Genomic DNA, 21,036 nt, shown 5'->3' with positions numbered 1-21,036 from the left:
GGGGAGAAGGGTGGAAAAAGATTAGGAGGTCAAGAAGCAATAAATAGTATCATTTTGTGAAAAGAGAAGGGATAGCGGAATATTTAGATAAGTGGTGGGCAGAAGAAAAGTGGAGGAGAGTGATAAGGTTTAGAATGGGGAATGAGATAAGGGAGAGTATGTATTGGGAAGGTGAGGAGAAGAGGAGATGCAGAATATGTGAAGGTGAAGTGGAGGTAAGTATTGTGGGTTGGAGGAGGGTAGGAGTGGATGAAAAGGTTGGAGGAATGGAGAAGAATGGGAGAGAAAGGGGTTGAGTAAGTGGGTGAGAAAGAGAGGAGAGAAGGAAACGGAGGTCCACGCTATAGGTTAAGTTAGGTTAAGTTAGATATAAAGTTAGATGTAAGATTTAGATGTAAGATTAAAAGGAAAAGGTAAGGTGTGTGCGTATGTATGCGAAGGTGTGTATGTGTAGCGAGGAGAAAAGTTGTTATAGATATTGTAACCCCATACTGGGGACCAATAAAGGATACATACATATTTAATGCAAAAAATGACTTTAAAAAATAATGTGCATTACAAACTATAGTAAAAATTAATAATAGAAATGTTAAGATTATTTATATAATTTTCTTGCGTACAATTGAATCAATAAAGAAGACCATTTCATATGTTAATAAACAAAACTATAATGGGGGTAGAGATGGGGAACTCTTTTTCTACAAGTATAGTAATTAACAAAAAAAAATTTTTATTAATATTCACACTTTTTTGCAATAACTGATATGTATATTTCATTTCAATCTTCATTGAATTGATTATATATTTTAAATAATAGGATAAAATGAAAAAAGTACTCGTATATGTATAATAATATATGAATAAATGTTAAAAATATATAGCCTTATTAAAATAAAAAAGGAAAATTATTTTATCAATGCACTTTACACACACACAAGATTACAATGTTTAATGTAGCTCATGTACAAAAATGGGTGATATTCCAAAAAACTTACCTTTTAAAAAAAGGTAAAAAAGCGTCAAGTTTTTGCTCTTCGTATAAAAATTGTAGTAAAAAATAATCCGGATAAGAAAACTATAATACAAAGTAATTCGTATGAAAAATTATATTAAATAATTCATATAACAAAGTATAGTTTTATACTACAAAATTAATGATATCAGGAAAGGGGGGGGGGGGGGGGGGTGTCAATAAGGCCCATTTTTGGCCCTCATCAGAATCATTTCAAACTGTGCTATTTTATTCCTCTCGATGGAACTCATAACCCACTGGAACCGTTTGTTGTTCAAATAATTAGGTGTTGAGAATGAAGCACTCTTAGGTCTCAGATTTACATAGGATATGACGCATGATTGCGATGTTTGCCTCATTTCACTCTGTTATCTATGAATCACCATCACCATAATTTCTCAAAAATTACTCGTATGTATAGTGCATAAAATACATCAAAGCGGTTATTTTATCTCTTTGCCATCACATTGAAATCGAGCTTCATATTAATCAGTACATTTTATTTTTACCAAATATGCAAGCAATAATGTAATTATTAGTATAATAATATTAAGTATAATAATACTAGTATAAATAATATTAGTATAATAATGTACTTATAAGTTGGGCGATAAAACTCGCGCGGTTTCGGGTGCCGAGTGGTGGATGCCGGAGCCTCGCGCTCTGCCGCCAGACTTAAGCACGGTGATTATCGCAAGCTTGTCTTGCATAGAGAGAGTTCGTTTATCTTGTATGCGAACACAAGAGCTTGGTTATTTTGCTATTATCTGTTGCGTTTTTGTGTCTTAAAGTCTGCCTGAACACATCTCTTTGGCGAGTTTGAGCCATAGCGCTCACCTTTGATACATCAATCTTATACCGATTCTTTTTGTAGAGCCGTCGCGCTTATATACTTTCGGAGTCGGAATGCTCCAATCTAAATTGGCTAAGTCCGAAGTATTGGTTTTTTCTCAAGCCGTCGGACGCTCCGTGTTAGTCGGCCTCCGCCGACCTCTTATTACAAACCTTCACTAGGCTTGTTTTCGCTGATTCTCTGCTAGAGAATCTCTATCGCTCTTACGCGAGTCTCCGTGAGAGATCGCGTATTTCTCTGTGTTCCATACGGGTAGAATACGGCGGGTGGCCGTGTCCTAGGCGCCACGATACTCGCAGGCGTCCGCCTATCAACGCTGCTTCGCGCCATCGCCGCGACTCTGTTACATAGAGGAGCACATAGCTGATGATGGCATATACTAATTTTTCACCCACGGGCAAGAGAGAAACATCATTCGTCTTCAACTACAATTGCGTCACACTTCATTAAAGGTGTATAACCTGTGGATAGAATATAGTGAAGGCATCAATCCAATTACATCATGGTACTGCTAGTGTAAAGTAGGCACTAGAATGGTCGGTTATTGTGCGCATTTAGCATCAGTTCTATGGTATCTGGGATATTTGAGACATTGTGAACAGTTAAAGCAAAAACCATGTCAGCAGTACACATAATATGTTGAAAATGCAGCTGAAAATATTTCAGATTGGTCCGAACCAGGGGAAGATAAAGCTCTATCTGATTAGATCAAATAGAACTGGCAGAATTAAAAACCTCTCGGCTTCTTAAGTTTTACAAGCGCACAGGAATTAAAAAATAGCTCCTCTCCAGTGTTTTTCATATTTATCATATTTATCATATTTTCAGCAGTATTTATCATATTTTCTAAATGTTCTGAATTCTCTAAATCAACTTTAAACACAGTTTCATCGTCCAATTTCTTATAAGCAATATTATTACTTGCATACTTGGGGAAAATAAAATGTACTGATTGATATGGAGCTCGATTTCAATGTGATGACAAAGAGATAAAATAACCGCTTTGATATATTTTATGCACTATATATACGAGTAGTTTTTGAGAAAGTATGATGATAGTGGCTCATTGATAACACAGTGAAATGAAGCAGATATTGCAATCATGCGTGATATCCCATGTAAATCTGAGATCTAAGAGTGCCTTATTCTCAGCACCTAATTACTTGAACAATAAACGGTTCTAGTAGGTTATGAGTTCCATCAAGAGGAATAAAATAGCACAGTTTGAAATGATTCTGACGAGTGCCAAAAAACGGCCTTATTGACATCCCTCCTTTGCGTCAAATAGTAAAAAAGAAAAATAAAATTATTCAGATTCACAAAAAAAAATGTGCGCGTCTATGTTGCAATAACAATTTCAATGTTACCTACAAATATTTTATAATCTTACTGTGGAATAAAATATATTTTAAAATTCTTTAAGATATGTGCATCCCCAGGTAGTATAGAGAATTTAAAAAGAATTAATATAAATTCAGTCGTATGTCAATTCTTCATTTTCAGATGCAAAAAGAATTCTTTAAAGTTCAGTTCAGTGAAAAGAATTCATTTTGCGTCTAAAAATGAACTCAGAATTGATGATATTCGCGTTTTGCGCTTGTTCACACTTACGTTGCTGAAACATATCCTTTAACTGTAACTTAGGTCCCGTGGTTGCGCTCCATTATGCATAACACTCTGCTTTGAAAATTATCATCTGAAAGAAATTTTATCATAATCACGGAAAAAAAGTAAAAATAAAAAGAAAATAATAAAATGTATTAAAAAAATATAAATATATTAAAAAATATTAAAAAATTAAAAATATAAAAAAGTAAAAAATTATAAAATAAGCAAAAATGTAAAAAAAAATACAAAAATTAAACATTAAAAACTAAATAAAAAAGACTTTGCATGAATCTATATGTTTATATTTATTTATGTTGTCATTATAGTACTTAGGACTCGAAATTTCATAAATCTATAGTCAGAATTGGAATCAGCGATACCAAAACCCCCAAATTTGAGAAAATTTTGAGAAAATAAACATTTTTTATATTTGATCGTGCGTTCCCTGCCGTCAAAGCTAGAGTTTTGTGGCTCTGCACAAATCTTAAAATTTTGTGCCATGTGTATGTTACTTATATAGAAACATTTTTTTGGAAAAAAACACTTTTTTAATGAAAATATGCTGGCAGCCTAAAAGTTAACACTAGAAGGACTGAGGTAGCCAATTTGGCTTTTTGCGACATTCATACTACTCTAATTTTTTCAACTTTGTTTTCAAGTGATATTCTTTTATGATTTTTCATCATTTCTCATGTTCTTAATTTTGGTAAAAAAAATGTTTCAACAAACGATCTGGAACTTGAAAAAAGGGGTTTTAGTTCCTTGTTCGGTGTTTCGAATCTCATCGAAAAATATGTAATAAAGTTATTGACACGGTGATAAAATTAAGTTTTTGTCAAAATTGTAATTTGTGGAATAAAAAAAAGACGAGGCCGTTAATAAATACAATGAATGATACTAAAATCATCAAGAAAAGTGTAGTATAAACCATAGTGATAGTGCAAGATGGAGATAAACGCTATCATCGAGATGTTTATGTCGTCAGAAGAAAAACATGGTGCCAAATACGTAACATACGTCGGCTATGGTGATAACAAAACGTTGAAGGGAATCTTAGAAGCACAATCTTATGGCAATATCTTATAGTAACAGTGTAAAAGAAAGAATGCATGTACAAAAACGAATGGACACGCGATTACGTAATGCTAAAAAAAATAATAAGAGTATTGGTGGTAAAGGGAGAGGAAAGTTGACTGATAAAGTAATTCACGAACTGAAAAATATTATGGGTTAGCGATTCGTATAAATTTTCATTCCTTTGATAAAATATAAAATGCTGTTTGGGCCACCTTCTATCATAAAATTTAACCAACAATAATCCGAAACATATGTATTGTCCCTCTGGAGCAGATAGTTGGTGTAAGTGGAGCAGAACGGAAGCTACGGGCAAATTAGATGAATTTGAGCACAAACAACCAGTACTTTCTGATAAAGTGCTTGAAATTATAAAACCAATATATGAAGATTTGTCGGAGGAAGGACTATTGCGAAGATGCTTAGGAGCGGAAACGCAAAATAACAATGAGTCGTTGAATGCTATAATCTGAACATTTGCTCCAAAAAATATTCAGTCAGAAGCTGCTAGTTGAAATCGCAAGTTTTTAGCTGTTATTATTTTTAATGAAAGATCCTGTAGTATATTACGAGTGTTCTAATCATTGGGATTGACTATCGAACAGTAGGCGGAACTATATATCAATAACAGAGATAACGACAAAATATAACGTTCGGAGCGTCGGTCATCCGAACTAGCCAAGAAGGTGAAAATCGCTCACAAAGAAGAAAGGGCGACCGAACAAGTGTTTTTTGGAGAAGAAGAAGGACTATTGTATGGAACTGAACTGGCAGATTAACCGTAAGTATATACTTTTCTATGAAATTAATAGGAGAAACTTTAAACGCATTTTTCTCGAAACCTTATTTTTTTAAACTGGCTTCCATGATTTTTCCATTCTCAAGATTTATTTGACCGATTGACTTCAAATTTGGAGAGAATCTTCAGTAAACATGCCTTTATCGCTGGAACTAGAGATTTTAAAAAATATTGAGTTTTAATATTTTCTAAAATATTAAAACAAAAAACAAAAAAAAATTTTTTTGTTTTATAAACAAAAAAAACTAAAAAATAGTAATTCGAAATTTGAAGTGTTGCCATTTTTTATTTATCGAGACTTCTCCCTAGTTTCCGTTATAACTATATCATTCTTAATGAAGATACTTTTTCCCTCTCTGTTTCAGATTAGCGGATCGGCTGAAATTGAGGAAGCCAATGGAATACCTTTTTTAGAAGAGTTATTAAATAAAAAATTATAACTTCCACAATTTTTAATATTTTTGGATGAAAAAAATATTGTATATACACTTCTAAGATGAATAAATATATCTGCAAAATCTCGATACAAAACAGCGTACTTACCATTATTAAAAAATCACAAAGAAAGCCGAGAAAATGACAATCTAGACAACAATACTCCATTAAGTTCAATCCTTTAGTGCCCCGAGTGAGCGCTCAGGACCGTAAAACGCCGTGGGCTCTTCAAGGGCCCTACTTGTCCGTTTTTCTCCCTTTTTTTTATATCACAGGAGAATAAATATGGATGAGTAAGTGAGTGGGTATGTGGGTGGGTGCCTGACGGGGACTAGGGGGTGGCAAGTTTTCAATGAGGGTGATGTGTGGCTGTTTTTGTGTGCGGTTGTGAGTGCATGGATAATTTGAATGTGTTTAATGCGAGTGGGTGGAGTGATTGCGCTTTATGTGCCGGAGGAGGAAGGTTTGGTACGCTTCCTTCTAGTGTGTGGGTGACTTGAATGCTTTTTGTCGGTGGTTGAGTACCGTGAATGATTTTAGATGTATGTGTAGAAAAGGAAGAAAAGGAAAAAAGGAAGAGAAACTGACAAGCAGGGCCCCTGAGGAGCCCACGGCGTTCTACGTCCTTGAGCGCTCACTCAGGGCGCTAAAGGACTGACAGATTTAATTAATTAATATCTCATGAACTAATTGTCGGATCTAAAAATGGAAGAGGAACTTTCCAAATTATACCCCTTATCTACCCTTAACGGGTGTCCTTAACGGGTCCCAGTTTTGGGACACCCTGTATAGATATGTTACTACTGTCATCAAAAAGTATCGGGAATTATTTATTTAATTGCGCGCGTGCAAGTTATCGTTTTTTCCCAAGTTGGTACGACTTTCATCGACATCTAGCTGCAATCCGTATGTCATTATCTGTTTTCGTTTGCAAATAAACGTTTGTTTTGTGTGCAAAGAATTTTTCTCCAGAAATCTTCCAAAATGTCGAGTGTAATTGAGCAAAGAACATGCATTAAATTTTGTTTTCGCAACAGAATTGCTGCTACAAAAACGTTAAAAATGTTGCAATAGCTTTTAGTAATGATAATCTATCAAAAATAATTGTTTTCGAGTGCTACAAGATATTCAAGGAAGGCAGAGAACGCGTCGAAAATAAACCATACTCTGGTAGACCATTTACTTCAGCTGATTAGCAACACGTCGCTCAAATCAGAGATTTGGTACTCAATAATCGTTTAAAAATTAGGGACATTATTGAATATATTCCAGTATCATTTGGATCTTGTCAAGCAGTTTTAAAAAATAGCTTGCTACGCATCACTTCTCGAATTGTTCTGAAAACGTTGAATTTTTGCTCAAAACAATATGTTTAAGTGGCCGAAGAGATGCTTTCTGAAGGCAAATCATCTGATGTAGCACCGAGTTTCTCCTTTTTCCTCGACTAAAATTTCCGCTTTGTGGTCACCGTTTTAAGTCAATTGACAAAAATATTGACATAAGTACATTATAATGTAAGGGAATTACTTTAAAGGGGACGAAATAAATTTTGATGAATAAGTTTAAATTTTGAGTTTTATTGAACCATTCCCGCACGCGATACTTTTTGATCATAATAGTATACAAATCCTGTATATAGATGTGTATACAGGATGTTCTTTCAGATTCTTCTCCGCAATTTTTGTGGGAACGTAGAACGGATTGAGGTGAACATAAAAGTTCGATACCGTTTTGTGATATTTGTAATAAATTTCGAGATATTAATTAAAGAAGATCGATGAATGATCACGCGCGATACAGTAGCTGTAGTGACGCCGTCTGCCGTTATATATTTATACATTAGGTCAAACTGAACTGAAAAAAAGTCCTCTATTATTTTGCAAATGATTACATAGATTTTTAGATATTAATTTGAGAATTAATAAGAAAGTTATTAAGAAGATTTGTGTATTATCGCGTATAACCGTAACCATTTTTTTTATTAAAATAAAATTTCGACTCTATAAATTTCGACTCAATATACCAAAAATTGAAAAAAAAAAATTAATATAATGTAACAATAACAGTTTAATTAATTTTTAATTAATTAGTAATATTATTGTAAGAACGTTAAATTTTATAATTATTTATACATTTCGTTTCTTTCTATTTACTATTTACGAAAAAATATGCTCGGAACCAAATTGACTCCTACGGTCCTTCTTTTCAACTCCGAAGATCCTTCTTTTCAATTTCGGCCCTTCTAGTATTAAATCGACTTGAAAATTTCACAAGTTAATTCGCCTGAAGACAATTTCCTAAGCAATTAGCATAAAAATAAAGTTTCGGTATATTCTGTAGTCGAAATAGTCCCTGTACTATTTTAAAATAAACTTAAGATAATTTTAAGAGTAAAATCTAATTATGAATATTGCGCTCAATCTATGGTCAAATCTTATTACAGATACTTTCCTGTAAGTATAATTTTTATTTATTTGTTTTTAATATAATTAATCACTTTCATCTTGTTGACTTTTCCAGAGACTGGCTGGAGAGCGAAAACTTTGCCAACAGACCATCCTGTCTCTCAATATGAATTCGACGTATTAATTGGAGCTGATGGCAAAAGAAATACTTTAGAAGGTTTTAAACGAAAGGAATTTCGAGGAAAACTGGCTATTGCAATTACAGCAAATTTTATAAACAAACGAACTGAGGCAGAGGCTCGTGTGGAAGAGATTAGTGGTGTTGCTTTTATTTTTAATCAAAAGTTTTTTAAAGAATTGTATCAAGAAACGGGTATTGACTTGGAAAATATTGTCTATTACAAAGACGACACACATTACTTCGTTATGACTGCAAAAAAACATAGTTTAATCGACAAGGGCGTTATTTTGCAGGTAATAAAATAAAATTATAGACCTATATTTATAGATACTTAATATGACTTGTTAATACTTCTTCATAAATCTGTTTTTCTAACGTTTCGTGAATATTCCAGTTCGCTTTTTCAGAAAAGTTTTTAAATTAACCCGAAAGCCATATTTTCAGTAAGAACTTTCTGAATTATGAGTCTTCAAAGTTTTAGTACTGCAAGTATTAGCACTACCACGTAAAGGTAGTCCGGTTGGATTTACATTACATGTAATGCGTACATACGCCATATCTATCGCCTATATAGATTGTGGATGTATTTATTATTTTATTAAGTGTCCAACAAATAAGATAGTTTTCTGCTGCTTGATAGTATCCCGAACAACCGTAAAATGTATTTAAAACATTTTTTTTTAAATTCTGGCGTAATGGAATCTGAAACGTTTTACTTTTTTCTTTTAAATCGTCTATAGTTCTAAATTCCGTTTTATAGACCTTACTTTTTAAATATTTCCAGTAGAAAAATTCTAACGGATTTAGATCAGAAAATCTGTGACCATTCTATCGTACCTTTTCTATCAATCCATCGACCAACAAAAGTTTCATGTAGAAAATGACCAACATTTAAATCGAAATGAGCTCCATCTTAAAACCGAACATTTTCGAAAACATTTTTAGCAGTGTTTTGGATAACTGATACTACTTAGTCTCTTAACAAATTCAAATAACTTTCTGCTCTCAAATTACCGTCGATAAAAAATTATTTTATATATATATATGATACAATTACAAAATATCCCGACCCAAACATTTACTTTTGTAACATTGCACTCGAATAGTATACCGACATAAAAAATAATCGGCGCTTACATCGACTCCCCACGTCGCTTCTCATCCCACGCGATACTCTAGCAAACATGCAACAAAGCGCCGAATTGACGAGTAACCGGAAAACGCATTGACAGTCGCTGAAGCTGATGGAGCAATAAACGAGACAATCTGAACGGTAACGCTGCCGAGAACGATTAATATAAATCTGCGATGACGGATAACAAGCAGTCTCGAATAATTAACCAAAAGATATAGCCGTTCTCGACATCAAAGTTTCCATTGTACATTCGCAGTATTCTGAAAAAATGCTGTGGATACGCAGTTACACCATTTTAGATAAAGCTATGGATACGTAACTTTATTATTCCCGTCAATGCCGTCATACGCAGCTAATCCATTCCGCTTAGAAGCGGCGAGCTTAAGACTGATTGTCTGCCGTGAATGCGCAGCGACCCGATTTTTCTGTTCCATTCAGACGTTGTAAATACGGGACGCCTCCATCATAAATTCGAATGATGTGGATACACAGCTGTCCAGCCTTCTGTTGACGAACCGTGAATTCGCGATGAGGCAAACTTAAGGGGACATTCTACTTTCTCATCGAAACATTTTTCTGATTTTCAGGAACTTTTTTTTATGGCAAAATAATAACGCAGCAATTTGAAACTTTGACATTATATTGTAATATCCTCAAATTATACAAAAAAAATTTTTTTAAATATATTTTTAAGTTTATTAATACAAGTTTTTCTCGATTGCGGGAGCGCCTCCAAAAACTGCATGCTTGCTGGCGGACATGATTGCGATCGTCAGAATAATCTATTAAAAAAATACAAAAGAAATCTTAATTTGTATATGAACCGCTACTGCATGAACCACGAAGAAAGAGTTTGCATGAAAAATTTCAAAATGGCGGACTTTCAAACATTAGACATGAGAAAATAGCATTTTATTGTCTTTTTATGATGAAAAAATGGGAAAATATTGATTAATTAACACGTCCGTGGTTCATGCAATAGCCACAGGCATGTAGAATCATATGTTAAAATTTTAGACCGATTGATTGAATAGTTTTTTTGGAATCGTGTCCGCCAGGTATAAAAAGTGGTTTTGAGAAAAGCGCATTTAAAGTTTTTCGTATCGAACTTTTGTATATAAAAGCTACTAATTACGCCTAATCAGCTACGTCTGCTGCATACAAAATGTCTTCATTCCTGGTAGACTGCGGTCTTAAGGGCTCTTTTTTCGATGCAAGCTATTCTGCTTTTCTTAGAGGCGTCGGTGCTGTGACAGTTGGCTTGCGCGATGCTCTGGCCGTCCTGCTTGTGCGCAAGTTGAACGGCTGCGGATCCAATTGTAACTTGCATGACTTCCATTATTTTCAAGAGAGTGCAAAAGCCTTAATTGAAGACACATGCAGACGTATATGCAGCAATTTGCAGTATTTTTCTGCCAGTGAAAATGTGTTTAGGAACTAAATGCCACACGCACGCGTTGAAGCTTTCATTGTTGTTTTGCGTGTTGTTTCCTAAACACCGTTCCAAAAGTTTGTCTGCCGTTAATACAGCAGATGGTTTGAACCAGATATAATAGAAGTGTGCCAAGAGAAGGGAGCGGCGCGCTTCTACTTGCGAGAGGTAGGTCGGCTCTCAGACCTATAACTTTGCAAATATTGGGAATTTCTCGCTAAAAATTTAAGGGCATATTCTCGAAAATATATGCTTTCGCGAATAAGACAATAAAAAGAAAATCAATTTTTTTGAACCGAGAAAGTAGAATGTCCCCTTAATTCTATCGACCGTAGATTCGTAGTCACTCATCCCGCTTATAATCTAATAGACGAAATGAGCGTTCAATCGGTGTGCATGTAGATTGAAATCGTGCATATACAGTCCCCTACCAAGTCGCCGTCACATCTCACACGACACGCGTTAGCCGAAATCTCAACCAATAGATTTTTCGCGGTACGCTTCTTAAAGACAAACGTGAAAAGAGAGTACCGCAGAATAGAATAAATAGTGTAACAGCGAAGAGATTTGCGCCGCCCAGAAGAGATATTGCTCAACCAGCATAAACACTGCCGATAACATTGTCGCAAGCTAGAAAGAAGAAAATAAATAGACCGTGCCATTTTCATAATTATCTCAACAAATTAAAATTAGCATAAAATTGACTCATAGGATTCTAAATCAAATATAACAACTTGAATAACAATTTAACGATGATCAATTCTTTAATTGATTTACCAATGAAGCAACTTTTGAATTAAATTGATCATTTAGTTGACATAATACGAGATATTGGGCTGACGAAAATTCTCACAGGATGAGAAACTATCACACGCAATATCCTCAGAATGTGTCTAGATATAGCTTCCGGAATGGAGCCGTGTCTTGAATCAGCGATATTGGCATATCGCTGATTCAAGACACGGCTCCATTCCGGAAGCTATATCTAGACACATTCTGAGGATATTGCGTGTGATAGTTTCTCATCTTGTGAGAATTTTCGTCAGCCCAATATCTCGTATTATGTCAACTAAATGATCAATTTAATTCAAAAGTTGCTTCATTGGTAAATCAATTAAAGAATTGATCATCGTTAAATTGTTATTCAAGTTGTTATATTTGATTTAGAATCCTATGAGTCAATTTTATGCTAATTTTAATTTGTTGAGATAATTATGAAAATGGCGTATAAAGATTTTCAGTTATACTTAGCAAAAACTCTAAAGTCTTACTATTGTTAATAGCCTTTGAGCCTTCTAGATCTTTGTTTGTCTTTAATTGATCCAGTTTTTAATTAGCGTAAATTTGATCGGACTATATCCACGTGGTACATTTTGGATAGAGCCAATACCTGCGGTACTTAAACTTTGAAGATTCATAACTCAGAAAATTTTCATCAAAGAAAGATTTGTAACCTATGTTTCGGAAATGTCTCAATATCAATTATAAGTATATGCTATGAAAAATAGGGTTTTTTGATTTAAGATTTTTATTTTGATCTTGATAACGCTTCTTAAGGTCAAACGCTATTCCAAGGTTAAATAAATATCAACATCTAATATTTTTTTAACCACACTTTTGTTTCAAATATTTTTAAATAAATATCTGAGGTACTAATTTCCTGAAATAATTTGCTGTTTCAGAACTTTTGCTACTGTATATTATGTATTATACAAGTTGTCTAACGAAAAGTTAAACAACGTTCGTGTGCATGTAGATTGAATCGAATTGAACAAAAAAAAACTCTTTATTACTGACAAACAACTACGTAAAATTTTTCAATGAAATTCTTATTTCATACTGAGAAATATTAGGGTAAAGTATAAAATATTACGGAAAATTTAATTTTTTATTATTTTATTCTAGTTTATTTCTACTATGTGTAGAAGTATTCTAGGAATCGATTTGTACTAAAAAAAATTATAATTTTATTTAAAAAATTCAAACTGATTTTAGAAAAAACATAGTGCATCCATTATAGGATTAAGCCAATAATATTATCATATGTCCCCCTGAAAACCCTAAATTTGGATCTATAATATTTTTCTCAATAACATTTACAAGAGGAGGGGTAGGTAGTGTACTCATGGATTTTGCTAAATTCAGATATATTTTAGTACTATGCCCCTAATATTAATACTAATTCGTGGACAAATGGCACGATGCAATACTTAAGAGAGATTCACGAGAAATTTGCATCGAAAATTTCTCTTGCGTTTTTTATACCGAATTAGCGAACGAGGTTAGCAGTTAACAGTGTAATGCAGCGGATAAGGCGTAGGATTATAACGCTGCTCGTTGCATGTTCAAATCCTGATTTTTCAAAATTTCTTTATCTAAATTTACAGTAAATTTACAGTAAATTGCAATATGTAAACGTATGTGGAGTAAAAAAATTATTATTTAATAATTATTAAATTTAATGTTCACACTTTAAATGTAATATTTTATATTCGCATACTTTAACGCCTGTAACCGTATAAATAGTACTGATTCGCAATACAATTAAAGACACAAAAATCACTTTTAAATTAAAAAATTTTGCAAGAAATTTTATTTTTACATTATATTACATGACTAGTCAGTGCTTTTATACTGCTATAGAAGTTTTTCTGCTGGTGAAAACTCGATTATAGCATATCTGCTATCTGCGGAAACCGTTATTTCCTATCTGGTAGAGGGGACTAGAGACATAGGTAGCTCTTACTTTAAATTTGGTTGTTTGGTTCACTCCATTATCAGTTGAGCAACCGTTTATAACGTGTCGTACAGTTCAAATTAATTACTGAAAGGAATATTTTTTTGAATGTAAATGACGTCTGGTTCTCTCTAACAAATTTGGAAAAATTATATATTTGTAAGCTTTATTCAATGTGTTTGATGTAAATCGATGTTGTGCTTCAAATGTTTTTTGGATAATTATTATCTAAAAATTTGTACATCTTTCAAAGAGGATTCCGAAGAGAATTCCGATATATAAAAATACAGCAGATTTAAAAATAATTTTGGAGTTTTTAATTGTATTGCGAATCAATACTATTCATATGGTTATAGGCGTTAAAGTATGCGAATATAAAATATTACACTTCAAGTATTAACATTAAATTTAATAATTATTAAATAATAATTTTTTTACTCCACATGCATTCACACATTGTAATATGTTGTAAATTAAAAAAAAAATTGGAAAAATCACGATTCGAATATGCAACGGGCAACGTTTTAATCCTACGCCTTATCCGCTGTACTACGCTGCTATCTGCTAATCTTGTTCGTTAATTCGGTATAGAAGGCGCATGAGAAACTTTCGATGCAAATTTCTCGCGAATGCTTGAATATTGCATCGTGCCACTTGTCCATGAATTAGTGTAGGGTAGCACTAAAACATATCTGAAGTTGAATGAAATCCATGAGTTAATATTTGACCCTCCCCTTGTTAGTTTCGAAGTTGGTGTATTTCATTTGAAATAGAACACCTTGCATATATAATATCAAATATTCGTGTGTACACGTATATAATTTTTTTTAATTCTCTTATACATTATTGATTTCTAGGATCACGCTGATACTGCGAAATTGCTTGCCAAAGAAAATGTAGATCGAGAGGCATTGATGTTGTATGCACGAGAAGCAGCGGAATTTTCGACAGAATATCAAATGGTAGATATGGAATTTGCAGTAAATCATTATGGACAACCGGATGTAGCCATGTTTGACTTCACTTCAATGTACGCAGCTGAAAATGCAAGTCGTGTTTTGGAACGCCATGGTTATCGATTACTCATGATTCTTGTAGGCGACAGTCTTCTTGAGGTAAATAATTTCCTTTACGTTCACTCACAAAATATATTCCGGATTTGTGTAAAATGTGTATGCTTAGATACGTCCAATATTCTCTTTTTAATTTAAACGTTATCAAAATACATATATTATTGCAAAAAAAACATTTATTACAAAATTTCATAAAAAAAGAATTTAGTCATATGAGAAATATTGTCAGGATGCTATATGTATCTTGTCTTAAAATTAAATTATTTTCTATTGATTTTAATAAATTCATTTTTGAAGAAGCTAAGTCATGACATGTAAAAATTATACTGTTATATATACAAATAGTAGTATCGTAAAAATTATTAAAGGTCTTCACAGAATTCATATAAAGTCAATCCTTTAAAAAATTAAAAACTTTGACATATTTTATTAAGATCATAATGTCGAACAATATGTAAAAATTTAACTTTCTTATTTCTTGTTTATTAAAAAGTTATTAATAAAAGTTTCGTAATTAGAATGCACTACTCTTCTGACAACTTGTACATTTAAGATTACATTTAAGAAATCTATAGGATACTAGTGAGATTTTTTCAAAAAATAAAAATGCCGTTATCGTATATACAAAATTTCAGAAACATATACAATTTGCAAAAATATATATAGAAATATAAGCCTATACATATACCAGGTGTAGAAGTATGAAACCGGAATTTTTTTATACAAATAAGACGTCTGTTGTTCGAAAGTGATAAATAATACTTTATTCAAAATAATTTCCACTGTTTTGAACACATTTTTCCCACCTCTCTGGCAGTTTATGAATGCCGTGCCAAAAAAACTTTTCATCTTTTGAAGCGAACCAGTTATCTAGCCATTTTTCCACATTTTCATACGAATCGAAGCGTTGGTTAGCGAGAGCGTGTCCTAGCGATGCGAACAGGTGATAATCGGACGGAGCCAAGTCTGGAGAATAAGCCGCATGCGGTAGTAATTCCCAACTGAACGACTCGATCGTTTCCTTGACCCGTTTTGCTGTATGTGATGGGGCATTATCATGGAGCAAAATGACATTGTGTTGCCTTTTTGCATATTCTGGTCGTTTTTTAGTCAATGTTCGATTTAAATCGATCATTTGTTGTTGGTAGCGATTAGTATTGACGGTTTGACCAGGTTTCAGCAGTTCATAGTTCATAGTTCATAGTTCATAGTTCTTCGTTCCTCACGTCAAAATCACCACTTTTGAATTTTTTAAACCACTCGAAACACTGAGATTTACCAAGAGCATATTCACCGTAAGCTTCGACAAGCATTCGATGTGATTCTGCAGCAGTTTTCTTTAAATGATAACAGAAAATCAATGCTGTCCGCAAATCATAGTTAGTAGGCTCGAAACGTGACATGTTTAAGGTTATACAAAAATATACTAGAGAATGAAAGTTGGGGTTATGTTTGTTGACAATATTCGTCAGCTGTTAGGAGAATATAATAGCGCGGCAGTAGCGGTCTTACGGTCACTAAACTGAACGCTGGCACCATTTATAGGGGAATTCCGGTTTCATACTTCTACACCTGGTAGATATTTGATGCAATGCGTATATTTTTTCGTATGTAGATAAAATTTGTTAAATTGAACGAAAATTTCTCTACTATTTTACAAACAACCACTTGAAGTTTTGTGATATTAATTATTTAAAATTAGCCAATGAATGTATGTGATACTATAGGATGAACTCTTTAGTTTTGTCTAAAATAGAATCTTATCTAAGATACGTAAAACAATTGATAATTTCTTGACAACAACAGACAGTACAATGCTGGACAATGGAGGTATAATAGTACTATCCAGCACTATATACTGCTCGCCGTTGTTAAAGAATTGCCAATTATTTTAGGCATCTTAAATAAAACTTCTTTTTACACGAGCCAAAAAAGCTAGTTCCACCGTATTATGCGCACTCATTGGCTAATTTTTATTGGATAATTTTCTATCATTAATATCTGTTTGTCTTTTGGTGACTCTCAGTTCCGTGTGGTTGCTCATTACCATCTGAAGTGGCCTACTAGGTCACCGGGATTTTCTTGAAAAGAAAAAGGAGAGGCTCGGGCTTGCAGATGCCAGCTACGAGTAAGAATCCATACTGTTTTATTTTTTAGGTTTGAGTCCTCGTTCTCCTTTCACGGGGATTGGTACCTCTTTCTTCAAGGGATCCTATAGAGCGGATTCCTTTTGTAGGAGTGAAACAGGACTCTCCTAACTTTAGGATATGTCCATCGATCGGAAGTCACTGTCTCTTCCACCTTAGACTGTACCTCAAGCATTGTAATTTGGATCTCTTCCTATCCGATCCCTATAGCCTGACAGACCAGGGATCCCTCTTTCCAATCTTATCCGTCTATCGTATTGCTTTACCGCAGAAAAAACACCTGAACTCGGACTGATAGTTTCGAGTCCGATGCTTCATCTTCTCGCAGTTTTAATGCCTGCTACCAATGTTGTTCCCCAGGATAAGCGATCTGCGTATTCTTAAATTGCAGGTATCTATAGCATTTTCTTGCCCTCAATATCTCCACTCTGATAGAGGATCACTTTACATAAATTTTGCTTGCGTCTTTGACTTTCAGAGCAGACTCAATCCGACACATTGTTCACATAGTTTCCAAGCTGTTTTTATTTTACAGGATGAAATCAGAATCACATCCAGCGATTACCTTTCGTCTGTGGCTATTTTGGACACGCTCTTTTTCTAGATGACGAACCTAGTCTAGATCCGGGTTTCCGTTTGCGTAACCGTCGGCCTATTTCGGACTGCTGCAAAGCTTCCTTTATTCACGCTGCTAAAATATCCTTCTAACCTTTGGATTTCAATAAGCCTGTCTCTACTTCTGCTCCATATTTCTCATTTGGACCCATCGGCAATCTTTAGATTGACTGGAGAAATTTGCTTGCAGGTTCTTTGTATGACTTTTGCATAAGAGACGTCTGGCCCACACCGTATAGAGATTGTCATTGTGCCCAATTCGCTTATTTCAGAACGTAGTCTGCAGACTTCTATACTTCGGTCCTTAAATTCTATATTTTACATGGAATAAGGCAGTTTGCGTCTATTTTTGCATGCGTACCTTTTTACTCGAATAATATTGGTCTTTAGTTACTCATTCTTGGTACGATCTTAGTGTTCCGCATTTGTAGAAATATCGAGTCGCCACTTCTGCTCGCTTTGATCATTAGCGCGGTAGTGACCTTTCTCACTTTGGCAATGTTTATCTTTAATTTGCCACTAAGCGATTCCTTAATCTCGGAACATTGGGCCATACCTCTTTTATCTCTGCGGACAATATCGTCGAAGCTCAAGGTGAGACTGGGCAACTCTATTTTTTCTATGAACCAATATATATATAACCCATATTGCTGGTTCACCGCTCGATGACGATAAAGCAATAGTTAGGATTATACTGATATTGCTTCACTAACTTTTAAAAGTCCGATAACATATATCCGATAGTATACAGAGTGTCCCATTTTAAAAGATGCATTCTGATAATTCTTCAGCCAAACATATTCAGCAAAAATGTTTCAGACAAAAGTTATATGGTTTGATGGAAGATATAAGAAGATACCATTGGTTTGACCTTGCGTGGCGCCGCCAACATCAAGTCGAAATCAACTTTGCTTTTTTAAATAGAAACATATATTTTTTATTACGGAACTTTATTCTATATAAAGAAACAAACAACTTTTGTTTGAAAATATATTTAATATGACTTTCATTTTCTTAATATAAATATTTACAGAAATATTTACAAGAATATTGGTTTCAATAATTTTTTACTCGAATTCTATCATCTTCACTGAAAAATAGCAAGAGACAAAAATTATTTATTTTCTTTTCGTAGAGTTCTGAGAATTTTTTCAGAGTATTTTAATTAACTTTTTAATACTTCAAGAAAATGCAGTACTCTAAAAAGTTAATTAAAAAAATCTGAAAAAATTCTCATACGTATAGGATAGTACATTATATTCCTTGTTTTTTTCAATGTCATATTTATATAGGTAGATTTGTTTTAAAAGTTTTCCTTTTTCTAGACGTTCTCTTAGTTTGACTTCTCCAAGTGTTATAGCTAAGTTAGATGTATTCAGGAGTCAAAGTTCCTGTTGACATGACTCTCCCGATTAATAAGACAAAAATCTCTTCATCATGACAAATTGGCTCATTATGAAGGGGACTAAACCTTACCTAACTTAATCTTTTTTTTGTCACGGCAGAACTCAGTAATATCTGGGAATTGCGTAAACATTACTTTCGATCATCTTTCCACCTCTCCAATCATACAGTGGCCGGCTGATGTTGAGGGACCCTGAATTGTACTTTTTCATTTATCCATCTGTCAATTAGGTTGTTCAGGACGGCTAATCTCCTGGGAATGCCTTGTTTACTTTCTTCGCAACGATTTTCCATCTAATCATCTCTCTTTCTTACTTGGTGTCGAAGGCATTAGGACAAAGACTTCCTAATCCGAATGAAGAATTCCATCATCCTTTTGTCCATCTCCTGGTAACAGGGGACATTTGCAATATAACGTCTTGTTTTCGACGGGTTATGCTCGCTGGCTTGTTCCAGGATTCGGAAGTAGTAGGTCCAGAAAAGAATGCAACGATCCTTTTTGTGTAAGTCAAATACATGGCTTTAATTGTAGCTAAGTCAATACAGTCAGATGTTGTTTTTCAAGCTTATCATGGTCACGGCGCTCACTGGTTTTTGCTACCCGTGTTTATGTGTACACGGTGTTCACATGCGTCGATGGTATTTAATTATACGTGAAGGTGCAGTGCGGTGAGAGACGTGGTCTGTTGACGTTGACGGCGTATTTGGTTTATAACGCTACGTTGTTGACATTTAAATGCGATTTAGTCGCGCATTCACGGCTGTCCGGTAAAGGAGTCCTCGCGTTCGCGAATTTGCAGACTACGAGGGCGTTAATTAGGAGTCGCGAATCCACCACTCCTTGATGGATAGTTACGAACACGCATTCGCGTCCGGTATTCGTGATGATAGGGACCCGCGTATCCGCACGTTCCTGGAAGACGACTAGCCGCGCATTTGCGGCTTGATCGGATTGTTAGCGTCGTGTATCCGCCACACTAGGTTGAGTGGAGTCGCTGTGTATCTGCGGTTTTGGTAAGCAGATCGATACTGCGTTTCCGTAATTATCAGTAGGTCAGAATCCTGGATATTCATAGGATGAAGCCTTCTCGTCGGAGTGTTTCGAGATCTCTTGATTCTCTTGTCACCCGAGAAGATTTTGTTCGCTAGATGATGGTCGCGATTTATATATCGGGGTTTTCATTATCTCGTGCGACTCCACGCTCGTTGTTCGCCTTCGATGGAGATCGACGCTCGACCGACTTCGGCGCTGCTGCTTCTCGGCCACTTTTGTTCGTTTTCTGCACTAAAATATATACTATCTAGAATGCGCGCTGTCTCTTGAGTGCTGTGGGATGAAAGAGACGTCCCTGTTTCCTCTTTTGTCCTTGTCTGGTTCCATTGATATCTAATCATACTGGATAGTGCATGCTTTTTTCTCGAGCGGTCAGAAAGAAATAGTTGAGTGAGGACGGTGTATCTTTGTTTAACCAACTCGAGGTACCACGTGACTCAATATACAACCCACTCTGAAAACATTAATCTCCATATACATTTCTCATACATCGAAACAATATATTTATAATATATATAAGAGAGAATATATGGCACGATTTCTTTAGATAACGTATACTAGTGACGACAGCAGTTTTATCTTATCGAATAACGAGTGGTACCGGTCAGTTCGTCGCTTACATTTCGGAACTGATGCTTTTAGTCAAACTGGCTTACGCTTGAAAGAGGGCAACCACGTCCCAATTCGACTATCTCTTTCTGACCGTTTGGTACCGTGAAGGGTGTAGGCAGTGAGCCTTTCAGTATGGTTATAGTTCAATATCTGATTCATAGCGTCTTGAGCTATCACGACATTCTCCCCACTCTCGACTATACTATAAACCAGACAAGGAGAGAGGAAACAGGGACCTCTCTCTCATCCTGCAGCATTCAAGAGGCAGCGCGCGTTCCAGATAGTATATATTAGGACCTTAACTTAGTTTCCGCCCGCAAATGTTAGATGGCAATGCAAACAGTTCTAGTAGTCATTACTAACGAAACAGGTAGTTTGTGATTAATTTCGACATTTCTCGATAACATTCAGTCAGCATACACAATTATTTTCCTAAACAACAATTTCTTTTGCTTTGTGA

The 21,036-nt window shown here is 34.6% G+C and overlaps 1 protein-coding gene across 7 annotated transcripts in view; it reads left to right on the top strand.

Moving 5' to 3' along the window:
- Positions 1-21,036, top strand: part of LOC116843356 (F-actin-monooxygenase Mical) — an 874,436-nt gene that overhangs the window by 121,181 nt on the left and 732,219 nt on the right. For 6 of the 7 annotated variants that reach the window (XM_032813731.1, XM_032813733.1, XM_032813730.1 and 3 more), the window contains exons 4-5: positions 8,302-8,660; positions 14,529-14,786. In XM_032813731.1, the coding sequence (XP_032669622.1) occupies positions 8,302-8,660; positions 14,529-14,786 (617 nt within the window). Of the gene's footprint in view, positions 1-8,301; positions 8,661-12,098; positions 12,789-14,528; positions 14,787-21,036 lie in introns of those variants that run through there. The other variant, XM_032813734.1, reaches the window with a different exon arrangement.

This window comes from Odontomachus brunneus, unplaced genomic scaffold (assembly GCF_010583005.1).
Source record: "Odontomachus brunneus isolate Ranch 3 - 2012 unplaced genomic scaffold, Obru_v1 Obru_scaffold_032, whole genome shotgun sequence".
Lineage (NCBI taxonomy): Eukaryota > Metazoa > Arthropoda > Insecta > Hymenoptera > Formicidae > Odontomachus > Odontomachus brunneus.
This window is presented reverse-complemented; position numbering and strand designations above follow the sequence as displayed.